The sequence below is a fragment of the Lithobates pipiens genome, unplaced genomic scaffold (assembly GCF_037356315.1).
Source record: "Lithobates pipiens isolate NorthernLeopardFrog02 unplaced genomic scaffold, aLitPip1_a1.2 Scaffold_57, whole genome shotgun sequence".
In the NCBI taxonomy this organism is placed as follows: Eukaryota; Metazoa; Chordata; class Amphibia; order Anura; family Ranidae; genus Lithobates; species Lithobates pipiens.
In genome coordinates, this window is record NW_027507879.1 from 338,194 (window position 1) to 352,624 (window position 14,431).

At 43.3% G+C, this 14,431-nt stretch overlaps 1 protein-coding gene across 1 annotated transcript in view; it reads right to left on the minus strand.

Moving 5' to 3' along the window:
* ASPG (asparaginase) overlaps window positions 1-14,431 on the minus strand; it is a gene marked incomplete in the record, with an annotated part of 142,614 nt that overhangs the window by 109,102 nt on the left and 19,081 nt on the right. Inside the window, 2 exon segments of the mRNA XM_077467569.1 lie at window positions 2,559-2,684; window positions 6,165-6,276. Of these exon segments, the coding sequence (XP_077323695.1) occupies window positions 2,559-2,684; window positions 6,165-6,276 (238 nt within the window).

The following is a 14,431-nucleotide window of genomic DNA, read 5'->3' on the forward strand; positions in this document are numbered from 1 at the left end:
TGTAATAGAAATAAAAGTGATCAAAAAAACATTGGGGGTGGGGAAGCGTCAAGCTAAAAATAAAAGTAAAATTAACAAAAAATATTTTTTATAGTGCCCCTGTCCCCGTGAACTCGCACGCAGAAGCGTACGCATACGCAAGTCCCACCCACATATGAAAACTGTGTTCAAACCACTCATGTGAGGTATTGCCACAAACGTTAGAGCGAAAGCAATCATTTTGGTCCTAGACCTCCTTTGTAACTAAAAACACGTAACCAGTAAAAAAAAATTTAAGCGTCACCTATGGGGATTTTTATGTAGCAAAGTTTGGCACCATTCCACCAGCGTGTGCAATTTTGAAGTGTGACATGTTGGGTATCTATTTACTCGCTGTAACTTCATCTTTCACACTATGCAAAAACATTGGGCTACCTTTACTTGTTTTGTTTTTTTACCCACTAAACAGTTTTTTTCCCCAAACACAATAGAAAAATTGGTGCGCAAATACCGTGCGAGATAAAAAGATTCAATGACCGCCATTGTATTCTCTAGGGTCTTTGCTTAAAAAAATAAAATATATGTTTGGGGGTTCTATGTAATTTTCTAGCCAAAAAATAAATGATAATTTTTACATGTAGGAGAGAAATGGCAGAATAGGCCTGGTAGGCAAGTGGTTAATGAAAAAACGAGAAAAAAAATAAATAAATCAAAAAACACAATAACCCAATTTTTTGGTAAAATATAAAAGATATGACACCGAGTAAATAGATACCCAACATGTCATGTTATAAAATATATAATTATTTTTTTAAGCTTTTATGTCACGCATGAATACATAAGCTGTGTTCGCACCACACGTGAGGTATCGCAGCGAATGTTAAGTGAGGGCAATAATTTTTTTGCTAGACCTCCTCTGCATCTCTAAACTGGTTACCTGTGGAAAAAAAAAAAAAAAAAAAAAAACGTTTTTTTTTTTTTAAAGCGTCGCCTATGGAGATTTTTTTTTTAAGTATTGTAGTTTGTCGCCATTCCACGAGCGTGAGATATTGTGTATGTGTGTATATATATATATATATATATATATATATACACACACACACACACACACACACATATATATACACACACACACACAATAATTTGTATTTATTGTTATACGGTCTTTCGTTTTTTTTTGATCACTTATTTCTATTACAAAGGATGTTTACATTCCTTGTAATAGAAAGGATGACATGTCCTCTTTATACAGAGATCTATCTGGGAGTTAAAAAGACCTCACACATCTCTCCCTTGCCTTAAAAAGAAAAAGATCAAAAATAATTTTGATCTTTTGCTAAAAAAAAATTAAATAAAATGGTTTATTTCCACCCTGGATTGCACGTGACATCACTCCAGCAAGCCAAGGCCATAGAGGTGATCAAAGAGGATGTAATCTTATCGCCTTTGCGACCAGCTGGCTGGCACCATCGAATCGTCTCTTGGGTGTGCTGGTGGAAACTGTAAGCCTGAGAAACACACAAAGGGCTCAAAAGTCCCGAGCTACTAGCCAAGCCTCAAGGATTACTCACCATCAGTTTCTCCGCCCAACCCCTATCCTGCCCTTAAACTGGCCCCTGAACCCGCCTTCATAAATTATCTCATGAAATTACATTTAAGAACTTTATCCGTGCCCGCCAATGACACAGCCTGTAGCCCATGGAGTTTGTGCCCACCATGCAGCCTGTGTCCCATGGAGTTTGTGCCCACCATGCAGCCTGTGTCCCATGGAGTTTGTGCCCACCATGCAGTCTATCTGTGGTGGGGTAGAGAGGAGAGCCGCTGGATGATCAGAGCAGGGAGCATCACAGCTTTCATTTCAATAGCTGTGTATTGTTCCCCCACCACGCGCCATCACTTAAGCCCCATCCCCTTGTCCAGGGAACTTTGATATATGTCACCCGTCCTAGGATTGGACGGGTGATCTATCATAGTCCCGGAAAAAAGAGGAAGGGCTTATGTGACAGCACACGGCGGGGGAACAATACACAGCTATTGAAATGAAAGCTGTGATGCTCCCTGCTCTGATCATCCAGCGGCTCTCCTCTCGTCCCCTCTGTGACCAGCAGTGGTGCTCGCCCCTCCCTGCTCCCAGGCAGCCCTCAAAATGCGAGTGGGAGAGTGGAATTTGAGGGGTGCGTGTGTGTGATCAGTTCATAGAGTGTCCAAACAAATAATGTGAAAATATCCTTTGCAGTTGTGTCGCAAAGATGGTGGACTACTATACACCAAAAAGTGCACCTGTCACCATAACAAAAGGCTGTGCCCTAACTGGTAAGCTAGACTCCACATTATAGAGTCTAGTAAGACATGGATTCATATGTCACAAGGGATCCATCCACTGGATGTAAGCAGGAGGATCATTTTATTTTTGTACTTGAAATACTCAGTTGTGCGATTGCCAGCTGCTGCCTTTTGTTCATTTATTATTATTTTCACCTGCGCAAATCACTAGACTTTTTCTTTACTTTATGTTACAAGCATTACCAGAACACAGAAGTGTGAATCTGACCTAAAAGAAAAGAAAAAATGGGACGCACCTGAGAGCCGGTCAGCACAATCGTTTTGCCCAAATTTTCGCACATAAAGGACAGTGCAGACGCAGTGTAAGCCATGGTGTCTGTACCGTGAAGGATGACAAAACCATCATATTGTACATAATGTTTCTAGAGAGAAGAGAACAAGGACATTCACATCAATATTAAAGTGGAACTTTAGTCACAAAATTAATTCCTGCTAAATCATTTCCGGCTCTCGTCTTTTGCAGGTATAGCTATGCAAAGCTTTAAAAATACGTGCCTATACTGTATGAAATGGAACACACGGTCTCATCCTGCTCTGCACATGCTCAGTTGCTCTCCATTTTTAGGTACTGTTAATTTTGTAGAGGCCGATCTGCTGACAGACTTGAAGCGGAATTAAACCCTCCTATCTTTTACAGCCAAGGAAGCTGCTTCTGTTTGATTTGCAACTGCCATGGGGGTTTATTTACTAAAGATGGAGAGTGAAAAATAAATCTCACTTCTACAGAGAAACCAATCAGCATCTAACCTTAGTTTGTTCCATTAAGCTGTGGCAATAAAACCTGGAAGCCGATTGGTTTCTATGCAGAAAAAAGACTGAATGTGCCCTCTCCAGCTTTAGTAAATAAGCCCCATTGCAGTAGCCCCATTGTGCCCCATTGTGCTACTGCAATTAGTTATGACACCAGCCATGATGGGTTGACAGTCTGCTTCAGGACAAAAGAGGTAGGGTTGCACCGATACGATACTAGTATTGGTACCGATACTGAGCATTTGCACGAGTAAAAGTACTTGTGCGAATGCTCTGATGCTTAATCCGATATCTGGGCAGCCTCACAATCAGAGCGGTGGTGGGGACAGTTACATGCACTGATCTCGCTGTATAGCTTTCAATAAAGCATCCGACAGCCTCTTCTTCCTCCTGCGGCTTTCAGCTGCATTATTGAATGCTATACAGGGAGATTGGTAAAAGCCCGCATTGCCGCACCGATCATCCCAAACTGTCCTGTGTGTCCTCCTCTTGTCCCCCTGTGATCACTGACTCTGTACATTCATAACTGAGCATTGTAAGCTGTGCTTAGGATGTTTCAGTTTATGAATGAACAGGAGCCTCTGTCTCTTGTCCATTCATGTTCAGTGCAGCTGAAGCTGCAGAGATAGGGACTGGGGAATCTGTCCTTTGGTCCCTTTCCCTGTCTCAAAAGGGGAGATGTCTTAAAGCCCCCCCCAACAAGGCTGATAAAGAATAAAAAAAAGAAAAAATATATATAAATATTTGGGAGTTATTGTAAAACAAAAAAAAAAAAAAAAACACAAAACCGACACACAGTCGCCATTTCTCCCCCCCCCCCCCCCCAAAGAAAGCATTGTTCAAAAAAAAAGAAAAAAAAAAAAAGGAAACTGACAGTCCATGCCTCATCAGTGACACCCATCAGTGGCCATCAGTGATCCATATTAGTGCGAGTACATTGGGGAGTAGTATCAGTGCTTGTACTCGGTCTTAAAAATGTGGCATTGGTGCAACCCCTAGACAAGCAATATGACAGTTCACAATTCCAAGAATGTAACTATTTTTTGAAACCGTTAAATAGATGGGTTTAGTTATAATTTCTGCTTTACTACTGGGGCTCTGGACTTCAACAAAATGGCAGCCTTCAACAAGAAGAAACAGGATCATTGCTGGAGGCAATTTACAACACACGCTCATTTTGGTAGCATAATGATATCCCTCTTCAAAGTGACCACACATAATGTTGGTGGTCAGTCCGTCAGTGGTTAATATGGAATGCATTTTCCTTGCTAAAGAACAATATTTTTTTATCAAGTTGTTATGGGTAAAGTCCTGTTCTAAGTATGTCCCCCTGTTGAGAGGGCAAATTGAGTTCTCATATTAAGGGTGCATTCACACTTAAGATTGCAACCTGGCTGCATCTACCTGTGAGAACCCCAGCTGGGGGGGGTTCCCACAATTAGCTGGCTATAGACAGCTTCATTGAAAGCAATGGGGGGGGGGCCGGATTTAATCGCGCAAGCTGTGATCACATGCAAGTGATTGGCCCTGGATGCAGACTGCCTGCGTCCAGGACTGATCACTTGCATGTAATCATGAGATTACATGTCAGTGGGTGCATTTAGTTGCAATAGTTGGCAGCCCCCCGTTGCTTTGAATGGGGCTGTCCACTCACAACTATTTACAGGTAATCACAGCCAGAGTGCATTCGCAAGTGTGAACGCACCATAAAAAAGGAGCCCATGGTAAAAAGAATAATGGCGATTACCACTGCTGACCGCTCCTGAAAATACCAACTGTGGGAATGTCAGAGCCATAACAAAAAACGGACTAGATTCTAGGTAGAGCTCTTTTTTTCCCCTCTTGCCATGAAACATAATCATCTTAAATTTAGAAGTATACTTTATAATATGTAGCTATAGTGATGTACTTCACTGCATAATACATGAGCTCTACTGATAATTCAAATATAAAAAAAAAACAACAAATAGCAACATCTGTACCCTTTATTCCTGCAAATACAAAAATGAGAACTGTCCTTCAGCAAAACAAAGAGCGAATAAACAAACGCTTAGACAATTCATAATCATTACCATAAATATTCTACAGTATAACAGTATAGTAATCCATTGTGTTGTTATCATGACACTTCAGCTCCCTCTAGTGTTCAAATATCATTATCTCATTTCTGTCCCGGAGAGGGGAGTAAGTCTCCCCAGCAGGGTACACAGAGAGCAATAAAAAACAAACAAAAAAAAAAAGTCAAACCAAAAAAGTTTTGGCTAAACATAACCTTTAATCATGCCGGCAATTCAACAGATTATGTAAATCTGACATTCTCTTTGGCTTCAAACTCTTCTAAATCAATGACCTGTAACAATTGTGCCAGTGTTCTGACCTCCCGCTGACTATACCAATTGTAGATTTATTCTGGGTCAAGTCTACATTCGTGCACTATATGAGGTTGTATTATTGAAACCACAAATCTGGCGTTTAGCTACACCCTCTGCAGGGGAATCTTTCAGATTCATGACAGATTAAAATGACAGAAATTGATTCACCAGCAGGGAATGTTTAATAAAGTCACATTCAATGTGGACTAAATAAATATGGACGGCAGACTTCGTGGGCTTTCACACTGCGCCGCTCATAGCGTCGGCGGTATAAATAGCGGCGTTTTACAGTCTGATTTGCGGCGCATTTTGGCCACTAGCGGGGAGCTTTTACCCCCCCCTCCCGCTAGCGGCTGAAAAAGGGTTAAAACCACTCGCAATAGTAGCGTTTTGCCAGCGGTAATGCAGCGCTGCCCCATTGATTTCAATAGGGAGCAGCGATGGAGGAGCGGTAAACACACCGCTCCAAAGCTGCTGGCAGGACTTTTCCTGAGGTCCTGCCAGCGCACTGCTGCGGTGTGAAAGCCCTCGGGGCTTTCACACTGGAGACAATGGAGCATCAGTTTGAGGGCGGATTGCAGGCGCTATTTCTAACGCTATAGCGCCTGCAAAACGCACTCGGTGTGAAAGGGGCCTTAACTAAGAACTAGTCCCACAGATGCAAAGTAGGGAAACAATAATAAGGAAAGATTTTCAAATAAAAATATACATATTGTATACCTGAATGTCCTTGGCAATCTTGGCCCAGTCGTCAGTTGTCATATTACAGGAATCCAGAAGCGGGGAATATTCCAAGATAGTGTACACGATTCTTTTGTTTTGCTTAGACAGACTGGAAAAGAAGCACAACACAGATATCGATTGAGTGCGATCACGATGTCCGTTTTGTTTTAGGAAATGTACTACAGTGCCTTGAAAAAGTATCCATACCCCTTGAGATTTAAAAATCGTAATTGTATTTTATTGGGATTTTATGTGATATACCAACACAAAGTGGGACATAATTGTGGAAGGAAAAAGATAAATGGTTTCCATTTTTTTTATTTTATATTATAATTTTTTTAACAAATATTTAAAAAGTGTGGCGTGTATTTGTATTCAGACCCCTATACCCCTTTACCCTGATAACCCCAACTAAAATCTAGTCGAAGAAAATTGCCTTCAGACGACACCTAATAAGTAGAGTCTGTTTGTGTGCAATTTAATCTCAGTATAAATACAGCTGTTCTGTGAAGCCCTCAGAAGTTTGTGAGAGAACATTAGTGAACAAACAGCATCATGAAGGGCAAGGAACACAATAGACAGGTCAGGGATAAAGTTGTGGAGAAGTTTAAAGGTGGTTGTAAACCCACTTTTTGGACTTCTACCTATAGGTAAGCCTAGAATAAGGCTTACCTATAGGTAGTGGAAATAGCTCCTAAACGTGGGCCGTGTAGGAGATATTTCACTTGTAGTCCACCGAAAATTACAATGGCGCATGTGTGGGGAAGAAACTAAACTAAGTGCCGTTTCTTCCCTAGCCTGGGTCGTTAATCGCGGCTCCGGCGAATCACAGAGCCGGAGTCCGCGGCTTGGAAGGAAGAGGGGCTAGAAGATGGACGCTGCCTATACAGGGGACATTGCTGGATTCTTTTGCAGGTTAGTGGCAATACTAGCCCATTATGCTTTTCATTTGCAGCAAACAAAAGAGGAAGTAAAACCCATTAGTGTGTAATTCCTCTTTAAAGCATGGAGATAGATATAGATATAGATATATATATATATATATATATATATACACACACACACACACACACACACACATATATACACATATACACACACACACGCCTGTAAAATACTTTTCTTTACTTCTTTGAGTACATCATGGGACACAGAGTCAGACAAATATTAAATTGCCTGCTGGGTCCTCCCAGAGCAATAGCCTTGAGGGGAGGGAGACACCCTGCCAAGCAATAGCCATCAGAACTTATACGGCAGCCTGCAGTACACTGCGCGGCCAAAAGCTGAATCCTTGGCTGCTCGAACATCCACTTGATAAAATGTTGTCAACGTATGCACTGAAGACAAGGTAGCCGCCTTAAAAATCTGAGCCACAGATACCTGATGGTGAAAAGCCCAGGAGGTTTCTACACCTGATAGAATGAGCTCTCACCCTAAAGGGAGGAGCCTTTATGTTTCAGACCGTAGGCCTGAATGACCAATTGACAGACTCAATTGGCAAAAGGAAGCTTTGGAAGTTGTCTGCCCTTTCTTGGGTCCTTTTGGTGGGGATAAAAAAATAATAATAAGTCTGATCCTTTGATCTCCACAGATCTAAACAAATAAACCTTGACAGCCCGGACAATGTCCAAGGAGTGCAGTCGTCTCATTTCTACCGAGGCTGAGGGGAAAAAGGAAGGCAAAATAATGTCCCGATTTAAATGAAAGGGTGACAGCACTTTTGGCAAAAAAGGATGGAACAGGTCATAACACAGCCCTGTTGTGGTGAAGGATCAAGTACGGTTCCCTGCATGAAAGGGCCGCCAACTCAAACACCTTTCTAGTCGAGGTGATAGCCATCAGGAAGGCTAGTTTGCGTGACAAGTCTAATGGAAATTCCTCGATAGGTTAAAATGGTTGTTTCTGCATCACAGACAGCACCAAGTTCAAGTCCCAAGGACCTTCAATAGCCATGCCATCAAATTTAGAGACTGTAGATTGGGGTGGAATATAGGACCTTGAGACAGTAGACCGGGGGCGGGGGGCACGTGGAAGAGTCCATGGCCCGTCTATTGTCTGTCTCACAATCTCCGGGGAAAGGCGGCGCCACCAGAATGACTAACCCCCCCCTCTCAGAATCCAGAATCCCAAAATGTGGAAGGAGAGGGATTGCAGGGAAAGCATAAACCAGGGAGTACTGGTTCCATGGAAGGAACAGAGCTTCTGCTCCGAATGCCAGAGGATTCCTTGTTCGGGACACAAATTGCTGTATAGTTTGTTGTTGAACCTGGATGCCAATAGGTCGACCTCTGGCCATCACCAACGCTGGCAAATTTCCTTCAACACACCTGGGTAAAGGGACCTGATCTGCTGGCGGCTAAAATAATCTGCCTTCCAGTTCTCTACTCCCGGGATATGGACTGCTGAAAGATTGCCACATGCCCCTCTGCCAAGGCTAGTATGTAGTTCACCTCCTTCAGAGCTGAACGACTCCTTGTACCGCCTTGGTGGTTTATATAGGCCACCGTAGTGGCATTGTCGGACTGAACCCTTATAGGGCAGTCCTGAAGCTGCACAGTCCAGGACGTACTGCCCGTAAATCCAAGACATAGATGGGCAGGATCTGTTGTCCCTGACCATTTCCCCTGAGCTGGGAGCCCTTGTAGGGTCGCTCCCCAGCCTGAGAGACTAGCATCTGTAATCGGTACTCTCCAAGTTACTGGAAGAAAGGATTTTCCCTTTTGCAGGTTCTGATCCGGCAACCACCAGTTTAGGCTTAAAAAAACGTGCCCGAGGAGATAAGCACATTGGATAATCCAGGGCTTGTCCTCCTCTGTTCCAAGCCAACAAGATGTCTTGTTGTAAAAGCCTGGAATGGAAATGGGCATAGGGCACTGCCTCAGAGGATATCATTCTCCCTAAAAGAGTCATACAGAGCTGAATGGAGGGTTGTCTGGTGCCCCTTTATCCAACACATCTGAACCTTCAGGGCACAGATCTTTACAGGAGGCAAAAATATGTTTGCTTGCATGAACCTTATAGGATCAGACCTAAATACTTTAGACTTTGAGCTGGCTTTAAGGCTGACTTTTCGGTATTTATGATCCAGCCTAAGCTTTTCAAATACTGCACTGTGCATATTATGCTCTTTTCTAAGCCTGTAATGAGTGATCTATGAGCAGGAGGTCATCCAGATACCCAAGCACCAGGATCCCTTGGGCCCTTAAAGAGGAAGTAAACTCTGATGGGTTTTAGTTGCTCTTTGTCTCCCTGCAAAGGTAAAGCATAATGGGCTACTATGCATCACATAGTAGCCCATTATGTGTCACTTACCTGACACAGGAACCAGCGATGTCACCGCTGTTTCCTGTAGCACAGAGCGTCCATCTACTTTCGGGTATCGCTGCTCCGGCCGCTCACATTGCTGGAGCAGTGATGACGTCACTGGGAGCTGCCACTAACGGCATATCGCTGTTAGCAGCGGTATGCTCAGTGCGCCACTGTCTACGGCGCATACGCCGTAGACAGCGGTGCCTGTCTTTTTGTAAATATCTCCCAAACCGTGTAGGTTTAGTTGATATTTCTTGGACCTACAGGTAAGCCTTAATCTAGGCTTACCTGTAGGTCAAAGTGGTTTGTAAGGGTTTACAACAACTTTAAAAACCCAGTACTGGTGCAGGGATCGTCAGTCCAAAATGGGCCTTGTGTCCCCATTTGGTTTCAGAATCAAACAGGTTTGAGAAAAACCCTGTGCCCCTTTCAGATACAGGAACCTCTGCAATCACTCCTTGATGCACTAGATGATGTAGTGCCTTTAAGCAACAAGGTTTATTTTTGGAGGATCCGAGGAAATGCTGGATCTTAAAAACCTCTGGAGGGGGAACGCCGCAGCAACTCCAGCTGGTAACTGCGATATATAGTTGAGGTGACCCACTCGTCCTGAATTCTTGTTCTCCAAATGTGCGCAAAGTGCAGCAGCCTTCCCCCAAAAGGTGGGCTTGGTGCTGGGTTTAGAAGAATTTTGGTCGTTTTCTGGCTCTGGCGCCCTGTTGGCGGCAGAACCGCCTTAGCACTGAGATTTGGAGGTCCACCTGCGTTCATCTATCCATCAGAATGCATGTGCCTCCACTGTGGGGACACTTATAAGTCAGTGTTAGGTACCACAGATATTGGGGTGCCTTGGCACGGCTCTGTGGCTTACGCATGCATTTGCAAATGTGTGCAGACTAAACCCGTTTTTAACACATACTGTTAGACAGGTTATCTGGTCGTCTGTGGGCTGGTGGTAAGCTTGGTTTTTTCCTCGGTTTATCCTTGGGCTTGTTTGTATCTGTGGTTAGCCTTCCAAGCTTCTTACTGCGATAGCCAGCTATAGGTGTGAGGGGGTGGCGTCTTTTTGTGTCTGAGATTTGAGGTAGCAGCCTCTGAGGTTTTAAATGAGGGATGTCTGTTGCTTTTCTTCACAGGAAGTACAGAACTCTTCCCTCTGGAAATCTTTTGGATAGATTAGTCCAAATGATCACCAAGTAATATGTTCCCCACGAAAAGGGAAACATGCCAATAATGTTTTATAAGGAAGCTATGCTGACCAGTTCTTAAGCTCAAAAAATCTGGGCATATGTACAGACAAGAGAGCCAAACTCTTCATCCACGGGATATAAAAGGGAAAACCTCTTAGGGAGGAAAAAAAAATCCTGCCAGAATTTTCCCAATCAGCATACACCACCTGTTCCAACAGAGGGGTGTATGGGGAAAGCCTGCGCAGCCTAACCCCCTTGTACACACGGTCGGAGATTCCAACAACCAAATCCGTCGGAATTACTCCGGAAGTGATGTTGCATACACACGGTCGGACTAAGTTCATGATGACGTTATTTCGTTACGACGGGACTATGTTCAGGCTAGTAGCCAATAGCTTTGGTCTAGGAATTTGATCTGAGCATGCGTGGCACTTTGTCCGTCGGAATAGGCTACACATGATCGGAGTATGTCCAATCGGAGCATTTTGCCAGCAAGTTGGAAAAGTTGATTCGTCGGATATTCCAACTGAAACAGTCCGATGGAGACCACACACAGTTGGAATATCCGACAAAACGGTCCAATAGGACAAATTCCGTCGGAATCTCCGACCGTGTGTACAAGGGCTAAGAGGCCTCAAGGATCCCAAAGAGGACCAGGGGGGCTCAGCCACCTCTGCAAGAGGCAATTTAAAGGCAGAACGAACCATTTTGGTCAGTCGGGATCAAAAGCCTCTGCGACAAAGAGGCAGACATCAACTGGATATCTTCTTGTTTAGATTGCTTGGAAGCAGATTCATCTGCCGGGCTCTCCACAGAATCTTGAGCTTTAAGCTCTTCCCCATTCCTTCTCCAGACTAGGAGGCTCCGAGGAGGGGGATCTGTCATGCTTCTCGTCACCCCGCAGGATGGAGGCAATCATGCCGGCAATCCTGTGCTCTAACCTGGCTAGGGCCGAGGACAGTCCATCCTTGGGGATAAAGGGTGCAGCAACAGTGTTGACTGTAGGTACAATACCAGATAGGCACAGTAGCTCAGATTGCCTGGAAGCCTCTGGTCCTTCAGGGGATACACTAGGGATGCGACCAAGTTCATCAGGAACTACTGACGACATATATGTGCCCTTCCCTGTAGTGTTAGTCCTGCTCCTCCTTTTTTGAAGACATTTACTAGCCACAAAAAGAGTACATGGGTGTAGTATTAAGAACACCTTAGAAGGGATATGCCCCTATGTAACAATCCTGCTAAGCACATTTAGCCTGGCATGCAACATCTGGTGACTCACGTGATCCGGGTAAGGAGAAATCGAACCGCTGCAAGTGCCTGTTCAAAGCCTGCTCTGTGTCCCACTATTTCAAGGCACGTGGAAATGTAGTTGGCTTTTCTCCCGAGATAGTCCTTTACTGTTAGTCAGGGCCATGCTGGCCACTTTTGCTGCTGTATGACGCTTATGGTTTTTCTTACCTTTTTTATGACTTTTTTGTAGTCACTTCACAAGTGTCATCTTGTACTAGGTTTAAAACTTTAAAAAGAAATCCAAAATAAAATATAATATAACAGTGTAAATTAGCTGTCCCCTCAAAATAACAGTCATTATTGTCTAAACTGCTGGCAACAAGAGTGAGTACACCCTAAGTGAAAATGTCCATATTGGGCCCAATTAAACATTTTCCCTCCCCAGTGTGGTGCGATTCGTTAGTGTTACAAGGTCTCAGGTGTGAATGGGGAGCAGGTATGTTATATTTTGTGTTATCGCTCTGACTCTCATACTGGTCACTGGAAGTTCAACATGGAACCTCATGGCAAAGAACTTGGGAGGATCTGAAAAAAAATTGTTGCTCTACATAAAGATGGCCTAGGCAGTGATGGCGAACCTCGGCACTCCAGATGTGTTGGAACTACATTTCCCATGATGCTCAACTACACTGCAGAGTGCACGAGCATCATGGGAAATGTAGTTCCAAAACATCTGGGGTGCCAAGGTTCGCCATCACTGGCCTAGGCTATAAGAAGATTGCTAAGACCCTGAAACAGCTGTAGCATGGTGGCAAAGACCATACAACAGTTTAACAGGACAGGTTCCACTCAGAACAGGCCTCGCCCTGGTCAACCAAAGAAGTTGAGTGCACGTGCTCAGCATCTTATCAAGAGGTTGTCTTTAGGAAATAGACAAATGAGTGCTGCCAGCAAATATACTAGCAGATAACTATTTGAGTGGTCTGGCATAGCTTTATAGGCAGCTGAAGTTTCATGCAGATGTTGTCCCTGGCCCCACCCTAGGATGCTTGACATAACAACAGTATCAGGGCTCTCGCATACATTCACTTACTTGAGCAATGTAAATTGCACTGTATATGATGGCAGCATTAATTATCAAATACACCAGAATTTATGTTGCACAGGCTCAGGTGCCCATGAGCCATAAAGTATCAACAGGTAGGCTGGTACTGCAAAAATTAAAACCTCAACTGCCTTGTATCTCTGGATTGGTTTTAACATGTTGTGATCAAAAAGATAGCCCATGCTTTTTTAAGCTTCATCAAATATTACATCTAAGGTTTATGACAGATTTATTTTGATTTAACAAAAAAACAAACACAATACAACAAAAATGTGTAACTGCCAACCAAGACAGATGCGATATTTTATGTTTTAATAAAATAATGTATTTGTTAACCACTTAACGACCAACCAACGCACGCCGATGTACGTCCTATTTTTGAAGAGGGATATCTCGGTAATGGCAGCAGCTGCTGCCACAACCGAGATATCCATCTCTTCAGGCACCGGTCGTCTGTACGATAAACTGTGGTCTCCGCCGCGAGATCACAGTTATCGGCGCCGGGAGAGGTGCCACCCCCCCTCCCGCCAGCTTACCGGAGCCATCGGTAGTGGTGGAGGCGATTGTGTCCTTTTCCTAGCTGGATATGGAGACGAGTGAGGCTAAGATGGCCCCCACTTGTCTCTATACCATAGGAGGGCAGAAGCGACATCAAAACGTCACTTCCGCCCATACCTCTTAAAAAGGTATAATATATATATATATATTTTTTTTTGCATTTAAGTCCAAATATGAGATCTGAGGACTTTTTGACCCCCCAGATCTCATACTTAAGGAGGACCTGTCATGCTTTTTTTCTATTGTAAGGGATGTTTACATTCCTTGTAATAGGAAAAAAAGTGAAACTTTTTTTTTTTTTTTTAAAACAGTGTAAAAATAAATAAAATCAATTAAAATAAATAAGATAAAAAAAAAAAGGTTTTTAAAAACACCCTGTCACGACGAGCTTACGCGCAGAAGTGAACACATTCGTGAGTAGCGCCCACATATGAAAACGGCGGTCAAACCACACATGTGAGGTATCGCCACGATCGGTAGAGCGAGAGCAATAATTCTAGCCCTAGACCTCCTCTGTAACAATGCAACCTGTAGAATTTTTTAAAATGTCGCTTATGGAGATTTTTGAGGCTAAAAGTTTGACGCCATTCCACGACGGGCGCAATTTTGCAGCATGACATGTTGGGCATCAATTTACTCGGCGTAACATTATCTTTCACAATATTAAAAAAAAAAAAAATTGGGCTAATTTTACTGTTGTCTTATTTTTTTATTCCAAAAAGTGAATTTTTTCCCAAAAAAGTGCGCTTGTAAGACCGCTGCACAAACACGGTGTGAAAAAAAGTATTGCAATGACCGCCATTTTATTCTCTAGGGTGTTAGAAAAGAAAATAATATAAAAATGTTTGGGGGTTCCAAGTAATTTTCTA